Source organism: Myxocyprinus asiaticus, chromosome 22, assembly GCF_019703515.2.
Source record: "Myxocyprinus asiaticus isolate MX2 ecotype Aquarium Trade chromosome 22, UBuf_Myxa_2, whole genome shotgun sequence".
NCBI lineage: Eukaryota > Metazoa > Chordata > Actinopteri > Cypriniformes > Catostomidae > Myxocyprinus > Myxocyprinus asiaticus.
The window spans coordinates 4,225,962-4,241,396 of record NC_059365.1 but is presented as its reverse complement, the minus strand read 5'-3'; the positions used below and the strand labels follow the sequence as shown (position 1 = coordinate 4,241,396).

Here is a 15,435-nt window from a genome sequence, read left to right as displayed (position 1 = left end):
CGTTTGTTGCGACATGTTGCACACTTGTAGTGTGGACAGCTTTGCGATTATAACAGGAAACTTTTCGTTTGTTGTGACACACTGCACACTTGCAGTGTGGACAGCTTTGTGATTAGAGCAGGAAACTTTTCGTTTGTTGCGACATGTTGCACACTTGCAGTGTGGACAGCTTTGTGATTATAACGGGAAACTTTTCGTTTGTTGCGACACGTTGCACTCTTGTAGTGTGGACAGCTTTGTGATTATAATGGGAACATTCTAGTTTGTTGCAACACGTTGCACACTTGCAGTGTGGACAGCTTTGTGATTATAATGGGAACATTCTAGTTTGTTGCGACATGTTGCGCACTTGCAGTGTGGAGAGCTTTGTGATAATAACGGGAAGATTTTAGTTTGTTATGTCACGTTAAGCACTTGCAATGTAAAGAATGTTGTAATTAGAATGGCAATGATCTAGTTTGTTGCGACATGTTGCACACTTGCAGCATGGACAGCTTTGTGATTATAACAGGAAACTTTTCATTTGTTGCGACAAGTTGCACACTTGCAGTGTGGACAAATTTGTGATTATAATGGGAACATTCTAGTTTGTTGCGGATTGTTGCACACTTGCAGTGTGGACAGCTTTGTGATTATAACGGGAAACTTTTCATTTGTTGCGATACGTTGCGCACTTAAAGTGTGGACAGCTTTGTGATTATAATTGGAACATTCTAGTTTGTTGCGACACGTTGCACACTTGCAGTGTGGACAACTTTGTGATTATAGCGGGAAACTTTTCGTTTGTTGCGACATGTTGCACACTTGTAGTGTGGACAGCTTTGTGATTATAATGGGAAACTTTTCGTTTGTTGCGACACGTTGCACACTTGTAGTGTGGACAGCTTTGTGATTATAATGGGAACATTCTAGTTTGTTGCAACACGTTGCACACTTGCAGTGTGGACAGCTTTGTGATTATAACAGGGAACTTTTCGTTTGTTGCGACAAGTTGCACACTTGCAGTGTGGACAGATTTGTGATTATAATGGGAACATTCTAGTTTGTTGCGACATGTTGCGCACTTGCAGTGTGGAGAGCTTTGTGATAATAACGGGAAGATTTTAGTTTGTTATGTCACGTTAAGCACTTGCAATGTAAAGAATGTTGTAATTAGAATGGCAATGATCTAGTTTGTTGCGGCATGTTGCACACTTGCAGCATGGACAGCTTTGTGATTATAACAGGGAACTTTTCATTTGTTGCGACAAGTTGCACACTTGCAGTGTGGACAGATTTGTGATTATAATGGGAACATTCTAGTTTGTTGCGGATTGTTGCACACTTGCAGTGTGGACAGCTTTGTGATTATAACGGGAAACTTTTCATTTGTTGCGACACGTTGCACACTTGCAGTGTGGACAACTTTGTGATTATAGCGGGAAACTTTTCGTTTGTTGCGGTACTTTGTGCGCTTAAAGTGTGGACAGATTTGTGATTATAATGGGAACATTCTAGTTTGTTGCAACACGTTGTACACTTGCAGTGTGGACAGATTTGTGATTATAATGGCAACATTCTAGTTTGTTGCGACACGTTGCGCACTTTCAGTGTGGAGAGCTTGTGATAATAACAGGAACATTTTAGTTTATGTCGTCACGTTAAGCACTTGCAGTGTAAAAAATGTTGTAATTAGAATGGCAATGATCTAGTTTGTTGCGACATGTTGCACACTTGCAGCGTGGACAGCTTTGTGATTATAACAGGGAACTTTTCGTTTGTTGCGACAAGTTGCACACTTGCAGTGTGGACAGATTTGTGATTATAATGGGAACATTCTAGTTTGTTGCGACATGTTGCACACTTGCAGTGTGGACAGCTTTGTGATTATAATGGGAACATTTTAGTTTGTTGCGATACGTTACGCACTTGCAGTGTGGACAGCTTTGTGATTATAACAGGGAACATTTTAGTTTGTTGCGATACGTTAGGCACTTGCAGTGTGGACAGCTTTGTGATTATAACGGGAAACTTTTCATTTGTTGCGATACGTTGCGCACTTAAAGTGTGGACAGCTTTGTGATTATAATTGGAACATTCTAGTTTGTTGCGACACTTTGCACACTTGCAGTGTGGACAACTTTGTGATTATAGCGGGAAACTTTTCGTTTGTTGCGGTACGTTGTGCATTTAAAGTGTGGACAGCTTTGTGATTATAACGGAAAACTTTTCGTTTGTTGCGGTACTTTGTGCACTTAAAGTGTGGACAGATTTGTGATTATAATGGGAACATTCTAGTTTGTTGCAACACGTTGCACACTTGCAGTGTGGAGAGCTTTGTGATAATAACAGGAACATTTTAGTTTATGTCGTCACGTTAAGCACTTGCAGTGTAAAAAACATTGTAATTAGAATGACAATGATCTAGTTTGTTGCGACATGTTGCACACTTGCAGTGTGGACAACTTTGTGATTATAACGGGAAACTTTTCGTTTGTTGCGTCAAGTTGCACACTTGCAGTGTGGACAAATTTGTGATTATAACGGGAAACTTTTCATTTGTTGCGATACGTTGTGCACATAAAGTGTGGACAGCTTTGTGATTATAATTGGAACATTCTCGTTTGTTGCGTCAAGTTGCACACTTGCAGTGTAGACAGCTTTGTGTTTATAACGGGAAGATTTTAGTTTATGTCATGTTGCGCACTTGCAGTGTAAAAAATCTATGAAATTAGAACAGGAATGTTCTAGTTTGTTGTGTCATGTTGCACGCTTGCATTGTAGACAGCTTTGTTGATTATAACGAGAATGTTCTAGTTTATTGCTACACATTGCACACTTGCATTGTAGACAGCTTTTTTGTTTATAATGGGAATGTTCTAATTTGTTGCGACATGTTGCACACTTGCAGTGTGGACAGCTTTGTGATTATAACAGGAAACTTTTCGTTTGTTGCGACACGTCGCACTCTTGTAGTGTGGACAGATTTGTGATTATACATACATACATATTTATGGATGGAGGATAAATGATCAATTATGTAATGCTCATCGAGACCTATTTATTTATTAAAACCGTCTATAATTCATACATAAAGTGATTTCAATAGACATCTTCTATAATGTAAATTTTTACATTTCTGAATTTTTTGTGGGGTGTAAAATTGGGATTAAAAATGTCTAGGTGGTGTAACTGTCTTGCAAAAAACATCTCACTAAAAGTCTCAAACTTTTTTACAAGTTTGTTTGGCGTTATTATTTATTTAAAAACATAATTGCATAAAAACATATAATACCAAAGAGATTCTCATGACTATGTCATGGTTACTTAATCTTAAAAATATCAGATAATTTGACCTTTTTTTGACATATTAGGTTAGTTCAGGTTGTCAGATGGTATAAACCAAAGAAAGGTTTGTGACGTTAATGATTTATAACATTCCTTAACATACTTTTTACCTCAAAAAATGTCTCTGAAAAAATTTACACATATGTAATTGTGGCTGAAAATACTTCCAATTCCAGTTCAGTGCACAGTTTAGCAAATGTAACAGGCTATCTGGGTATTTTATGCATCCAGAAATATGCATACTGTACACAGTATACATGCTATGTACTACAGAAATAGAGTAGTAGGGTAGTACACACAATGTGTGCGACAGACCACCCATATGGCATATAGGGCTTTAGTGCCATCTAGTGAAAAACATTGTTGCATGACATTAAAACGATTAAAACTACACAAAATGCTGCATTTAAAAGCTACATTGAAATAGCATTACTGATCTAATGTATAAGTCATTACATTAAATGTGATTTTGTTTTTACATTTAAAATAACCTGAACCTTTTTCTCCAAATAAACAGTCATGTGGGAACCCTGTACAAATACAAATACAAATATTCTCTGCTGTTTTGGAGTACAGTCTGCAGTTAGTGTGAGAAATAAACAGATATTTCATTACAATGGGGGCATCATTTAGGTTGCAACCACAAACAATAAGGCCTACTCGAACCTGCGACATGTTCTCTTGAGCTTTGCATTTCTGAGTTGCTTGCAGCGTGTCTTGATATTTATCAGCCCTTTGTTGTGGCTTGTGCACAGCAGCAGCGGAAACAGACTTAAGGACATGTGCTGCACTTTTACATGTTAGCAACAATGCCACCCTGCTTACTGACGTGTCTCTACTTTCTGTTTTAGCATACGCTGATGTATTATGTCCAAAGTATCCAAGTGTGTGGTTTTGTAACATCAGAAATACTCTGCACACATGCTGTGTAAGCATACGCACATTTTAATTTAAATAAAAAATATACATGAAAATAAAAGCTTGTATTTATTCTCTAAATATATGTTTTTAGAATTCATATAATGTATAATATTTTCCAAAAAAAGACTTTGTGTCCCCAGGTTATGCGCCAACCCTGTTAACATAACAATTCCATAAATACAATTGAAATAATTCTAATGAATGAACTGATATTTTGTTAGGTTTGCCACCGTTATTTTGTATAGGAAACAACTGATTATTGAAAACTGGATATTTGTATAAATATCAGCATTAAATTCTCTAATAAACACCTTGTAGTGTCATAACCTCACAAGTTAAATCTAACTGAACTGAAAAATGTCAACCCTGATATATATTTTAAAGGCATAGCTACATCCCAAAATATACTAACATTTTTAAATGCAGCTTGTACGGAGCCCCTTAGAGGACAGGGAGGGAATTTATTTACTGAAATAGTTTTGCGTTTACTCAAAATGTTTTGTGTTCCCTCACAATAGTTTGCTTTACCTCGCAGTAAGTTATGCGTTCCCTCACTATCCATCCCTTTAGAAAATAAACCAGTTTTACTTCAGCAACCATACTTAAATGATGGTATTAGTAAAACCACAGAAACTACAACATTTACCGTGGTTTTACTACAGTATATATACCATCATATTTTAACCATGATAGTAAAACCATAGTAATAAGACTATGGTAATAATAAAAATTCATTCGGCTATAAAAAAAATAAAAAAAAAGGGAAAAAAAAAGTTACTAGTTTTACAAGCATGGTTAATCTGTTGTACAAGTATGGTTTTAAAAACAATGATTTCCACCAAAAAACATGCCTTTATGAAAATTAACCATGATTTCACAATAGTACACCTGCAGTAACCAGGTAACCATTTTTTGTGGTATAAAGCGTGGTTTTAAAAACCTTTATTCATGTACCACAAAATAACCATGGTGTTACTATAGTAAAATTAACCATGTTTTTTGCAGAATGATTATGAGTTTTATTAAACTCAAAAATTATTGTGAAACACCCCACAACTTATTGCAAAAATTGCGAGGGGATGCAAACTACTGCAAGGGAATGCAAATTATTGCGAGAGAAAGTAAAATGTATTCTTTGAAAATGAAAACTACTGCGAGGGAACCCAAGATTAATTGTGAGGGAGCGCAACAATTATTGCGAGAGCACAAACTTTTGCGAGGGAACGCAAAACATAGTGAGGGTTACGCAAACTATTTAGTGAGAATGCAAAACCTTTTGCAAGGGAACAAACTATTTCGATTGGGTGAAAACTATCACGAGGGGGCGCAATCTATTTAGAGGGAACGCAAAACATTGCGACGGAACACAAACCCTTCGTGACGGAATGCAATACTTGTTGCTGAGGGAACGCAAACTATTGCAAGGGAATGCAAAACCTATTGCGAGGGAACAAACTATTTAGATTGGGTGAAAACTACTGCAAGAGGGCACAACACTTATTGCGAGGGGGCACAACACTTATTGCGAGGGAACGCAAAACATTGCGACGGAACACAAACCCTTCGTGGCGGAACGCAAAACTTGTTGCTGGGGAACACAAACTATTGCGAGGGAACGCAAACTATTTAGTGGGAATGCAAAACCTATTGCGAGGGAACAAACTATTTCGATTGGGTGCAAACTATTGCGAGGGAGCCCATTACTTATTGTGACGGGGGCGCAACACTTATTGCGAGAGAATGCAAAGGATTGTGGAGAATGTAAAACTTGAGTGAGAATGCAAACTATTGCGAGCGAATGCAAAACCTACTGCGGGGGAACAAAAACTATTCTGAGAGAACGCAAACTATTTAGAAAGAATGCAAACTATCGTGAGGGAATGCAAAATCTATTGTGACGTAACGTAAACTATTTAGCGGGAAAGCAAACTATTGCGTGAGAACGAAAATTATTGCGAGGGAAAGCAAACTATTTCGAAAGGGTGCAAAACTATTGTGAGGAACACATTGCGTAAAGACAACTAAAACTATGGGGCCTGGGTAGCTCAGTGGTAAAATACGCTGGCTACCACCCCTGGAGTTCGCTAGTTCGCTAGTTCAAATCCCAGGGCGTGCTGAGTGACTCCAGCCAGGTCTCCTAAGCAACCAAATTGGCCTGGTTGCTAGGGAGGGTAGAGTCACATGGGGTAACCTCCTCGTGGTCGCTATATAATGTGGTTTGTTCTCGGTGGGGCGTGTGGTGAATTGAGCGTGGTTGCCGCGGTGGATGGCGTGAAGCCTCCACATGCGCTATGTCTCCGTGGCAACGCGCTCAACAAGCCACGTCTCTGACGCGGAGGCAACTGGGATTCGTCCTCCGCCACCCGGACTGAGGCGAATCACTATGCGACCATGAGGACTTAGAGCGCATTGGGAATTGGGCATTCCAAATTGGGAGAAAAAGGGGAAAATCCCCCCCCCCCCAAAAAAAAGACAACTAAAACTACTGTGATGGAATGCAAAACTATTTGACAATAAAATTTCTCTGTAAGGGGCTCCGTAGTATTGAGATGGCACAACGCAATGTATACTTTAACATGTAAACATATTACTTGTCTGATAGAATATTTAAAATCTTAATAAGCCTACCAATTTCACAGAATGACACTAATAAAGTCACTGAACCACAAAGACAAGACACGTAAACTACGTAAAAATTTATTCAGCATAATTTAAAATAATTTCATGGTTAGTTCATTTATACAATTTATTTTTGGTTATAAAAAAAGGTAATATTGACAAAATCAAGTTCCCAGTGTATAAATGTAGTACCACATACCATAAACCACAGACAGCATGCAGCGTGAGGCCTTACTGTCCGCTTATGACAACACATTACACTGAAGTGATGAAACAAAAACCAGTTCACAAGTACACAGTCACAGTCACTCATTCCCCCTTGCACACAGTCACACCTAGTAATAATATCAACGTTTGCACAGATTTAATTTCTGAGAGCATTTCCCTGACATCATTTAACCTTAACAACAATACAATGCTTTAATTCAGTTTGGCAACATGGAATAAATTCAAACTCAAATCAAAACAGGGAATGATCTCATCGATAGATACAAACATTGTTGCGTTTCATATCAGGTGTGACTCAAACGTTGGCATATACAAGTCCAGTTATTCCACAATAAATCTTTGTATCCAAAGGCACTCTTTGGCCACATTTGGCAGACAGACAAGAAAAGCGTAATATTAAAAGCACATTAAAAATGCAAGGCATTTTCAAACTTTGACTATATCAGTTATAAAACATCTGCGGTTTATGAAATTTTGTCTCAGGTTTCAACAGTGTCTGTTTTCATACCACAATGCCATTCAGCAATGTCAGTTTTGCAAAATGTTTAACCACAACTTCAGACTAAGAATGCAAAAAAACACAATAACAGGTCAAGGACTTTTACACCAGAGTAAAACAGACGCAACATAACAAGCAGCTCACACACTGCGCGCAATTACATTTTTAATTGTCGAGATGAGTGGAAAGTGGAAGTTACGAAAATAATATTGGAAAACATCTTATATCTTGAGATTGTGTGAGTGAGGCAATATTGACGTACATTTAATGCAGGTTAACTTGGTTTTTCCATGTTTAGATCAAGATGAATTAAACATCTGCCAATGTTGTTGATAGGAATCATGTGGCAGACTTTGGCCTCTCGAAATGCAAAACCAAACTTGTCTTGGTGTTGGGTTTGTACTATGGATGCAGTGGATTAGCGCAACGGCAGTCACGCATGCCTGCTACTCAGTCTTTGGTCTAGAAGACGAATTCAAAATATTTTGTGTCACACCGAGACACAATGCAGCGAGGAATGAGGCGTTTACTACAGTCGACTCTCGTGGAGAATAAAAAAAATCAAGGGAAGCCTAAATCAAAGTGACATGACAGCAGAAAGTAAGGCAAACTGTAGGGCAAAGGCTTTGTTGTGAACTTCAGTAAGGCATGCAGGTCAACCTGACTTACAATCTCTTCACAGAGAAACTCTAACAAGGAAATACCCAAATTTGATGTGCTGATAATACGTAAATGACTATAATACTTGTTTAGCGTCGCAGTGGGATGAAGCCATTAAGAGCCTTTCGTTGAGATGTTTCCATAAGGCACAATTCTCAGAATGACTCCCTCACTGATGTCACATGATTAAAGATGGATCCCACGAAACTGTTCTGAGAACATGTCCTAGTCGTATTTCACCCCAAAAGAAAAAGCCTTACAAAACGAAGAAATTTAAATTATTTTGCATTGTGGCATTATTTTTTTTTATGGCAAAGCATATTCCCATTGTAATTTCCATAATACGAAAAAATTTGATTTTTAAATTCTAAAATACAATTTTAAGTGTACATAATTTATGCAGTTTATATATATATATATATATATATATATATATATATATATATATATATATATATACACGGTGTATAATACATAACATTAGTTACGCATAACTAATGGTAATCATATGCATATGTTAACATTAGTTATGCATTATAAACTAACATTGAATAGTTGTATTTTTTTTAAATTAACATTAACTGAGATTAAACGAATATTCCAGGATCAGTACAAGTTACTCAATCAACAGCATTTGTTGATTACCAAAAAATGTTGTTGTTTTTTTTAAATCGACTCGTCCCTCTTTTTCGTTAAAAAGAAAAACAAAAGAGCGAAAATCGAGGTTACAGTGAGACACTTACAATGGAAGTGAATGGGGCCAGTTTTGAGTGTTTAAAAGGCAGAAATGTGAAGCTTATAATTATATAAAAGAACATATATTAATTCTTCTGTTAAAACTTGTGTATTATTTGAGCTGTAAAGTTGTTAAATTGTCGTTTTTATGGTTGTTTAGGGTGTTCGACGTTACGTTGTCATGGCAACAAGTTGTACAGTTGGACATAACTTTGCACAGAAAAGGTTAGTAAGTGAATTTATCACATTAAAATCATGTTAACACACATGTTGTTTATGTCTTGTGGCTATACTTTTAAAACAGTATTTTAACATTGACTGATTGGCCCCATTCACTTCCATTGTAAGTGCCGCACTGTAACCCAGAGTTTTGCTTTTCTTTTCTTTTTTAAACGAGACGAAATATTTTTTTGAGGTAATCAACATTATGCCACAAATGCTATCGGTTGTGCTTTACTTGTATTGAATCTGGAATATTCTTTTAGTAAATGCTGTTAATAAATATTCTTAATTGTTAGTTCATGATACCTTATGTTCACAAATACAACATTGTTGTAAAATCTTTGTATTTTCACAGGATTATTTCCATTACTTAATTATATGCATTAATAATTACCTGGGTTAAAACATGCTTAATAGCCATTAAATTATTGTCACAATTCAAAATGTTAATGGACCTAAAATATGCATTTGTGAAAAATAACATTTATTTTGTTTTTGGGTTGAAATAAAATCTAGACATTTCATAAGAGTCAGCCTTAAACCAATGCAACCCAAACAATCCATTATTTTTTACAACTCTTTCAAATATCGCTTTGGTGATACTCGAACATATATGGTAAAAATACAATATATACTTAAAAAAAAAAAAAAATATATATATATATATATATTTTAAAATCCATTTCAAAGGCACATTTGATGGGGAAACGTCCCACATAACAACTTTAATCAAAGACTGATCCGTTTTCATCAGAGGCCTGAAGACAAACTCGTTGCATATATAAGCCTTGGTCGCACAACAGTCTTCATTATATTGCACATTTATCTGAATGCAAAGGCATTGGAATACAAGGCAAAGGAAGCGCAACACGCTCCTGCTGGAAAATCGTTAATTTGTTTGCAAATGTTTTTTTTCATTGAGTGGTGCTGGTAATACATTGTTATTAATAATCAGAAACAGGTGAGGAACTTTGGCTGACTGATTTAAAATAATATGAAGAAACGAGGCATCAACAAAGCCACAGTGACCTGAAAGAGCAATTAAAGAGGCATAAATAAAAAGGGATGGATACACTCCCTGCGCGGCTGATTTTCGACTGCGGTCAAGTTCATATCCGCTGGCAGTCACCAATGCACAGACTATAAGAGCACGCACTTCTTGGTATTCTTTTTGGTCACAGGATACAGCATCGCACGTACGGCCTCTACAAACACCTCCCGTACGCCCTCTTGGAGAAGCGCGGAACATTCCATGTACTTGAAGGCGCCGATCTGCTTGGCTAGCGCGCTGCCCTGCTGCTGGGTCGTTGGCATGAGCCCTTGCTCCTTGAGCTTCTTAACCGTTTCCGTGTCGGAACGTAGATCCCTTTTGGTGCCCACCAGAAGGATGGGTACGCTCGGGCAGTGGTGTGACACCTCCGGGTGCCACTTGTGGCGAACATTAGCATAGGAGGAGGGGCTTCCGATGGAGAAGCAAATGATGAAGACGTTTGTTTGCGGGTAGGAGAGTGTGCGCAGACGGTCGTATTCCTCCTGCCCTGCCGTGTCCCAAAGGTTAAGGCTTACCGTACGGCCGTCAACGCTCATCTGAGCGCTGTAGTTGTCAAACACAGTAGGGATGTACTCCTCGGGAAAGGCGTTTGTTGTGTAGGAAATTAGAAGGCATGTTTTGCCAACCGCCCCGTCACCCACCACTACACACTTTATCGTCTGCATTCTTCGTCCACACGGGGAGCGGCACCTACAACAAAGTAGAACGCTGATTTAAGTCAGAGTCATCGCTAAAAATAACGGGGTCTGGGACAAAATTGTCATTACTGATATTAAGAGGTTCAATATAAGTTCAGATTAATCGACAGCGTTTGTGGCAAAATGTTGATTACCACAGAAAAATTATTCTGACTCGTCCCTCCTTTTATTAAAAAAAAAAAAAAAAAAAGCAATAATCGCATTTCCAGTGAGGCATTTACAATGGAAGTGAATGAGGCCAATTTTTGGAGGGTTTAAAAGGCAGAAATGTGCAGCTTATTATTTTATAAAAGCACTTATATTAATTCTTCTGTTAAAACTTGTGTATTATTTGAGTTGTAAAGTTGTTTCAATTATAATTTTTACAGTCATTTTAAGGTTTGTTGCCATTACATCGTCATGGCAACGGAGCTGTAAAATTGGCTATAACTTTACATAGAAAAGGTTAAGCAATTTTCTCTCACTAAAATCATGTTAACACTCATATTGTTTATGTCTTGTGGCTATACTTTTAAAACAGTGAGTATTTTAACATTTACTGATTGGCCCCATTCACTTCCTTTGTAAGTGCCTCACATCACAAAATAAATAAATAAATAAATAAATAATAAAAAAAAAAGGATGGATGGATGAGTCCAAATTTTTTGTGGTAATCAATATTATGCTACAAATACTGTCGACTGAACTTAACTTGAACTGAACCCGGAGTAATCCATTAAGCTTAATTGACGGCATTTGCGGCACAATGGAAGTGAACGGGGCCAATCCATAAACGTTAAAATACTCACCGTTTCAAAAGTATAGCTACAAGACATAAACAATATGTGTGTTAACATGATTTTAGTATGATTAAATCACTTACCAACCATTTGTGTAAAGTTATAGACAATTTTACAACTCTGTTGCCATGACGACGTAATGCAGTAAACCCGAAAACAACCACAACAATTACGAACTTCACAGCTCAAATAATACACAAGTTTTAACAGAAGAAATAATGTAATTGGTTTTATAAAATTATAAGCTTCATATTTCTGCCTTTACACCCTCCAAAATTTGGCCCCATTCACTTCTACTGTAACCTTAATTGTTTTTTTTTTGTTTGTTTGTTTTTTTTTTTTTAAGTAGGGATGAGTTGAAATTATTATTTTCAAATTGGCATGGAATAAAGATTGTGTCGCATATGCTGGTCACATAAAATACAATACATAAAAAATAAAAAAATTAAAAATGAAATTGTGTGTACCGGATTTCATTCATAATTTGTATACAATCCTAAAAGATTCTAATGGGATCAAAACAAATCATCTAGGCTAATTAAATAAGGTCTTTGAGGTCCTTGACAGGAATAAAATCAGACCAATCCTAATCTGGATCAGATGGAAACCGGGCCACTAACTGTCTTAAAACATGTCGAAAACTGGCTTTACTTAACTAATCAAAATCTCAAATTAGTAAAGCAGATTCAGCAGCTCTCTGTAAAGTAGACAGACTGTTATTGCGGAAGCTGCTAATGCTAGCCGCTAGATGAAGCAAACAGGAAGACAAAGTTCATAAAACGCACTTCATTCATATTTAAGTCTTTAAATCAGCACATCAGCACATATCGTCAGTGATCAGTTCATGTTGGGGAAGTCAGTACTTCCTCATTTTTACAAACAGCTTTTACAGTGACATTGATTAACTGCTGTTAGCAGTGACTGACTCACGCCAGAGACTATTTATGAATGGGTTCTGGGCCACTTCTATTCAAATGAATGGGAGAAATAGGAACGGTCAACGGATGTACCAAAAAAAGTCCCGCCTTATAGCTAAAAGAGCCAATCACCTTTGAGATACAGACATCGCCTGTCAATCAACTCCAGAAAGCGCATGCGCATTAGCTATACAAGCCGAGAAAATTGCGTGTCTAAGCGTAAAATTAGGTAAAGAAGCACAATTTATGATTCCAATATTATCAAATTTGATTGCTGATGAGATATGTTCTTTGATCGTAATCTTGATCAACTGTTTTTGAGATTTCGGTCTTTCCCCATTCAAGTAGATAGGAGGTGTACTATCATGAATGGAAATAGCCTCCCCGGAGCATACAAAAGATGGCCGACAGTGCACGCCCCGTCTACACTGAACGCGACACAAACGCTTCCGTTATAATATTTATAATATTATTACAATCATTTATAATGTGCTATACTACTGTATTGCTAATTTCATGGTATGTTAGTATTACCTGAATTTTTTTAATATAATTAATGTAATATTTTATGTTAAATAATCATGCCAATATGGCACTTTAAAATTAAACATTTAAAAAAATAAACGCCGCTGTAACGGAGTTCTAGTTTAGTCGCGTTCAGTGTAGCGCGTTAGTTCTTGCGCGCGCTATTTCCTGTAAAGTTTTACATCCATATCAAACGCTCTATATAGCAACTGAACAGCAAGTCAAATTTGACTCTCTATTTGAACCCTAAAACGACAGTCATGTTTCGGAAAATAGTTTCAAGAAACTCTCACCGCCTCTGAAATCCTCTTGCGCCTCTCCGACCAGCGTTCGTGTTAAAGCAGATAGTGTGATCAAACACAGAGGGCGCATCAAAAACAATTTCACAATAAGAGTTCCCTAATCGACAATATTTATTTGTGCGTTTAGCTTAATAATATTTTAAATAACAACTATATATCAACTTAAATATTCACTCTTATTGTCTAAATTATTCACTTAAATATGCGTTTTACTATTTAACAATATTTGATTATTTAAAAATTATTTATTATCTAAATTAACATGATAATTATGATATAATGCCTCTATTTCCCAAAGGGCATTAATAGATAATATCCTTTCCTATCTTGATAATAATTTTTGTATTGTTGTCCTGTAAAAATATCTAAAAATCCTTAAAACAATATCAATTTGATTGATCTTGTTTTAGAAACAACACTGCATAAGATATTTAGGTTTTTCAGAGAATGTATTTTTAACATGTGTATTTTGTCTTACTGTACTGGCAGAGTTTTTATAGTCAAAACAAGTGAAAAAATCTACCAGTGCTGAAGAAGTAATCCAAAGTATTTAGAATACGTTACTGACCTTGAGTAATCTAACGGGATACGTTACAAATTACATTTTACAGCATGTAATCTGTAATCTGTAGTGGAGTACATTTCAGAAGTAACCCTCCCAACCCTGGTTATGTCTAACTGACTTGATCCTATTGATCTGAGAGGTCTGTTAGGTTTATATTCAACAAGCATATCTGCAATGCATATAGGTCCTTGGCCATTGAGTGATTTATAAATGAGTAATAGTACTTTAAAATCAATTCTAAATATGACTGGAAGCCATTGTAAAGACCAGAGGACTGAAATAATATGCTCAGTCTTTTTTGTTCTGGTGAATCCTGGCAGCGGTGTTCTGAATGAGCTGCAGGTGTCTAATGGTCTTTTTGGGAATGCCAGTGAGGAGTCCATTGCGGTAGGCCAACCTGCTGGTGATGAATGCATGAACAAGTTTCTCTAAGTCTTGACGGGATACAAAATATCTATTTCTTGCTATATTTTTAGATGATGCTTTGATGTGACTACTGAAACTAAGGACTCACTCCAAAATGACACCAAGATTCCTTACTTGATTTTTTGTCTTTAGACCTTTGGAGTCAAGGTATGTGTTCACCTTGGCAATTTCACCCTTTGTTGCCAAATACAATGACCTCTGTTTTGTCTGTGTTTAACTGAAGGAAGTTTCGGCACATCCAACTGTTAATTTCATCAGGGCACTGGCACAGAGAGTCCATGGGGCTGTAGGCACTCGGCGATAGGGCTAGCGATTTATATCACCTTTATATCTTTAAGACAGCAGGGCAATTTATGTGAGATTTATATATATATATATATATATATATATATATATATAAACTCGGCAAAAAAAGAAATGTCCTCTCAATTTCAACTGCTTTTATTTTCAGCAAATTGAACATGTGTAAATATTTGTATGAACATAAAAAGATTAAACAACTAAGACATAAACTGAACAAGTCTCACAGACATGTGACTAACAGAAATGGAATAATGTGTCCCTGAACAAAGGGGGGGTCAAAATCAAAAGTAACAGTCAGTATCTGGTGTGGCCACCAGCTGCATTTAGTACTGCAGTGCATCTCCTCCTCATGGACTGCACCAGATTTGAGATGTTACCCCACTCTTCCACCAAGGCACTTGCAAGTTCCCGGACATTTCTGGGGGGAATGGCCCTAGCCCTCCCCCTCCAATCCAACAGGTCCCAGAAGTGCTCAATGGGATTAAGATCCTGGCTCTTCGCTGGCCATGGCAGAACACTGACATTCCTGTCTTGCAGGAAATCACGCACAGAACGAGCAGTATGGCTGGTGGCATTGTCATGCTGGAGACTAATGTCAGGATGAGCCTGCAGGAAGGGTACCACATGAGGAAGGAGGATATCTTCCCTGTAACACACA

General features: G+C 37.1%; 1 protein-coding gene across 1 annotated transcript; it reads right to left on the bottom strand.

Moving 5' to 3' along the window:
• Positions 1 to 6,929: 6,929 nt before the first annotated feature.
• Positions 6,930 to 13,531, bottom strand: LOC127412817 (rho-related GTP-binding protein RhoG-like). Its single transcript, XM_051649470.1, has 2 exons — positions 13,475 to 13,531; positions 6,930 to 10,952 (listed from the first exon to the last, which is right to left on the bottom strand). The coding sequence occupies exon 2, from the start codon at positions 10,925 to 10,927 to the stop codon at positions 10,352 to 10,354; it is 576 nt and encodes a 191-aa protein (XP_051505430.1). The 5' UTR covers positions 10,928 to 10,952; positions 13,475 to 13,531; the 3' UTR covers positions 6,930 to 10,351.
• Between the last annotated feature and the right edge of the window lie 1,904 nt (positions 13,532 to 15,435).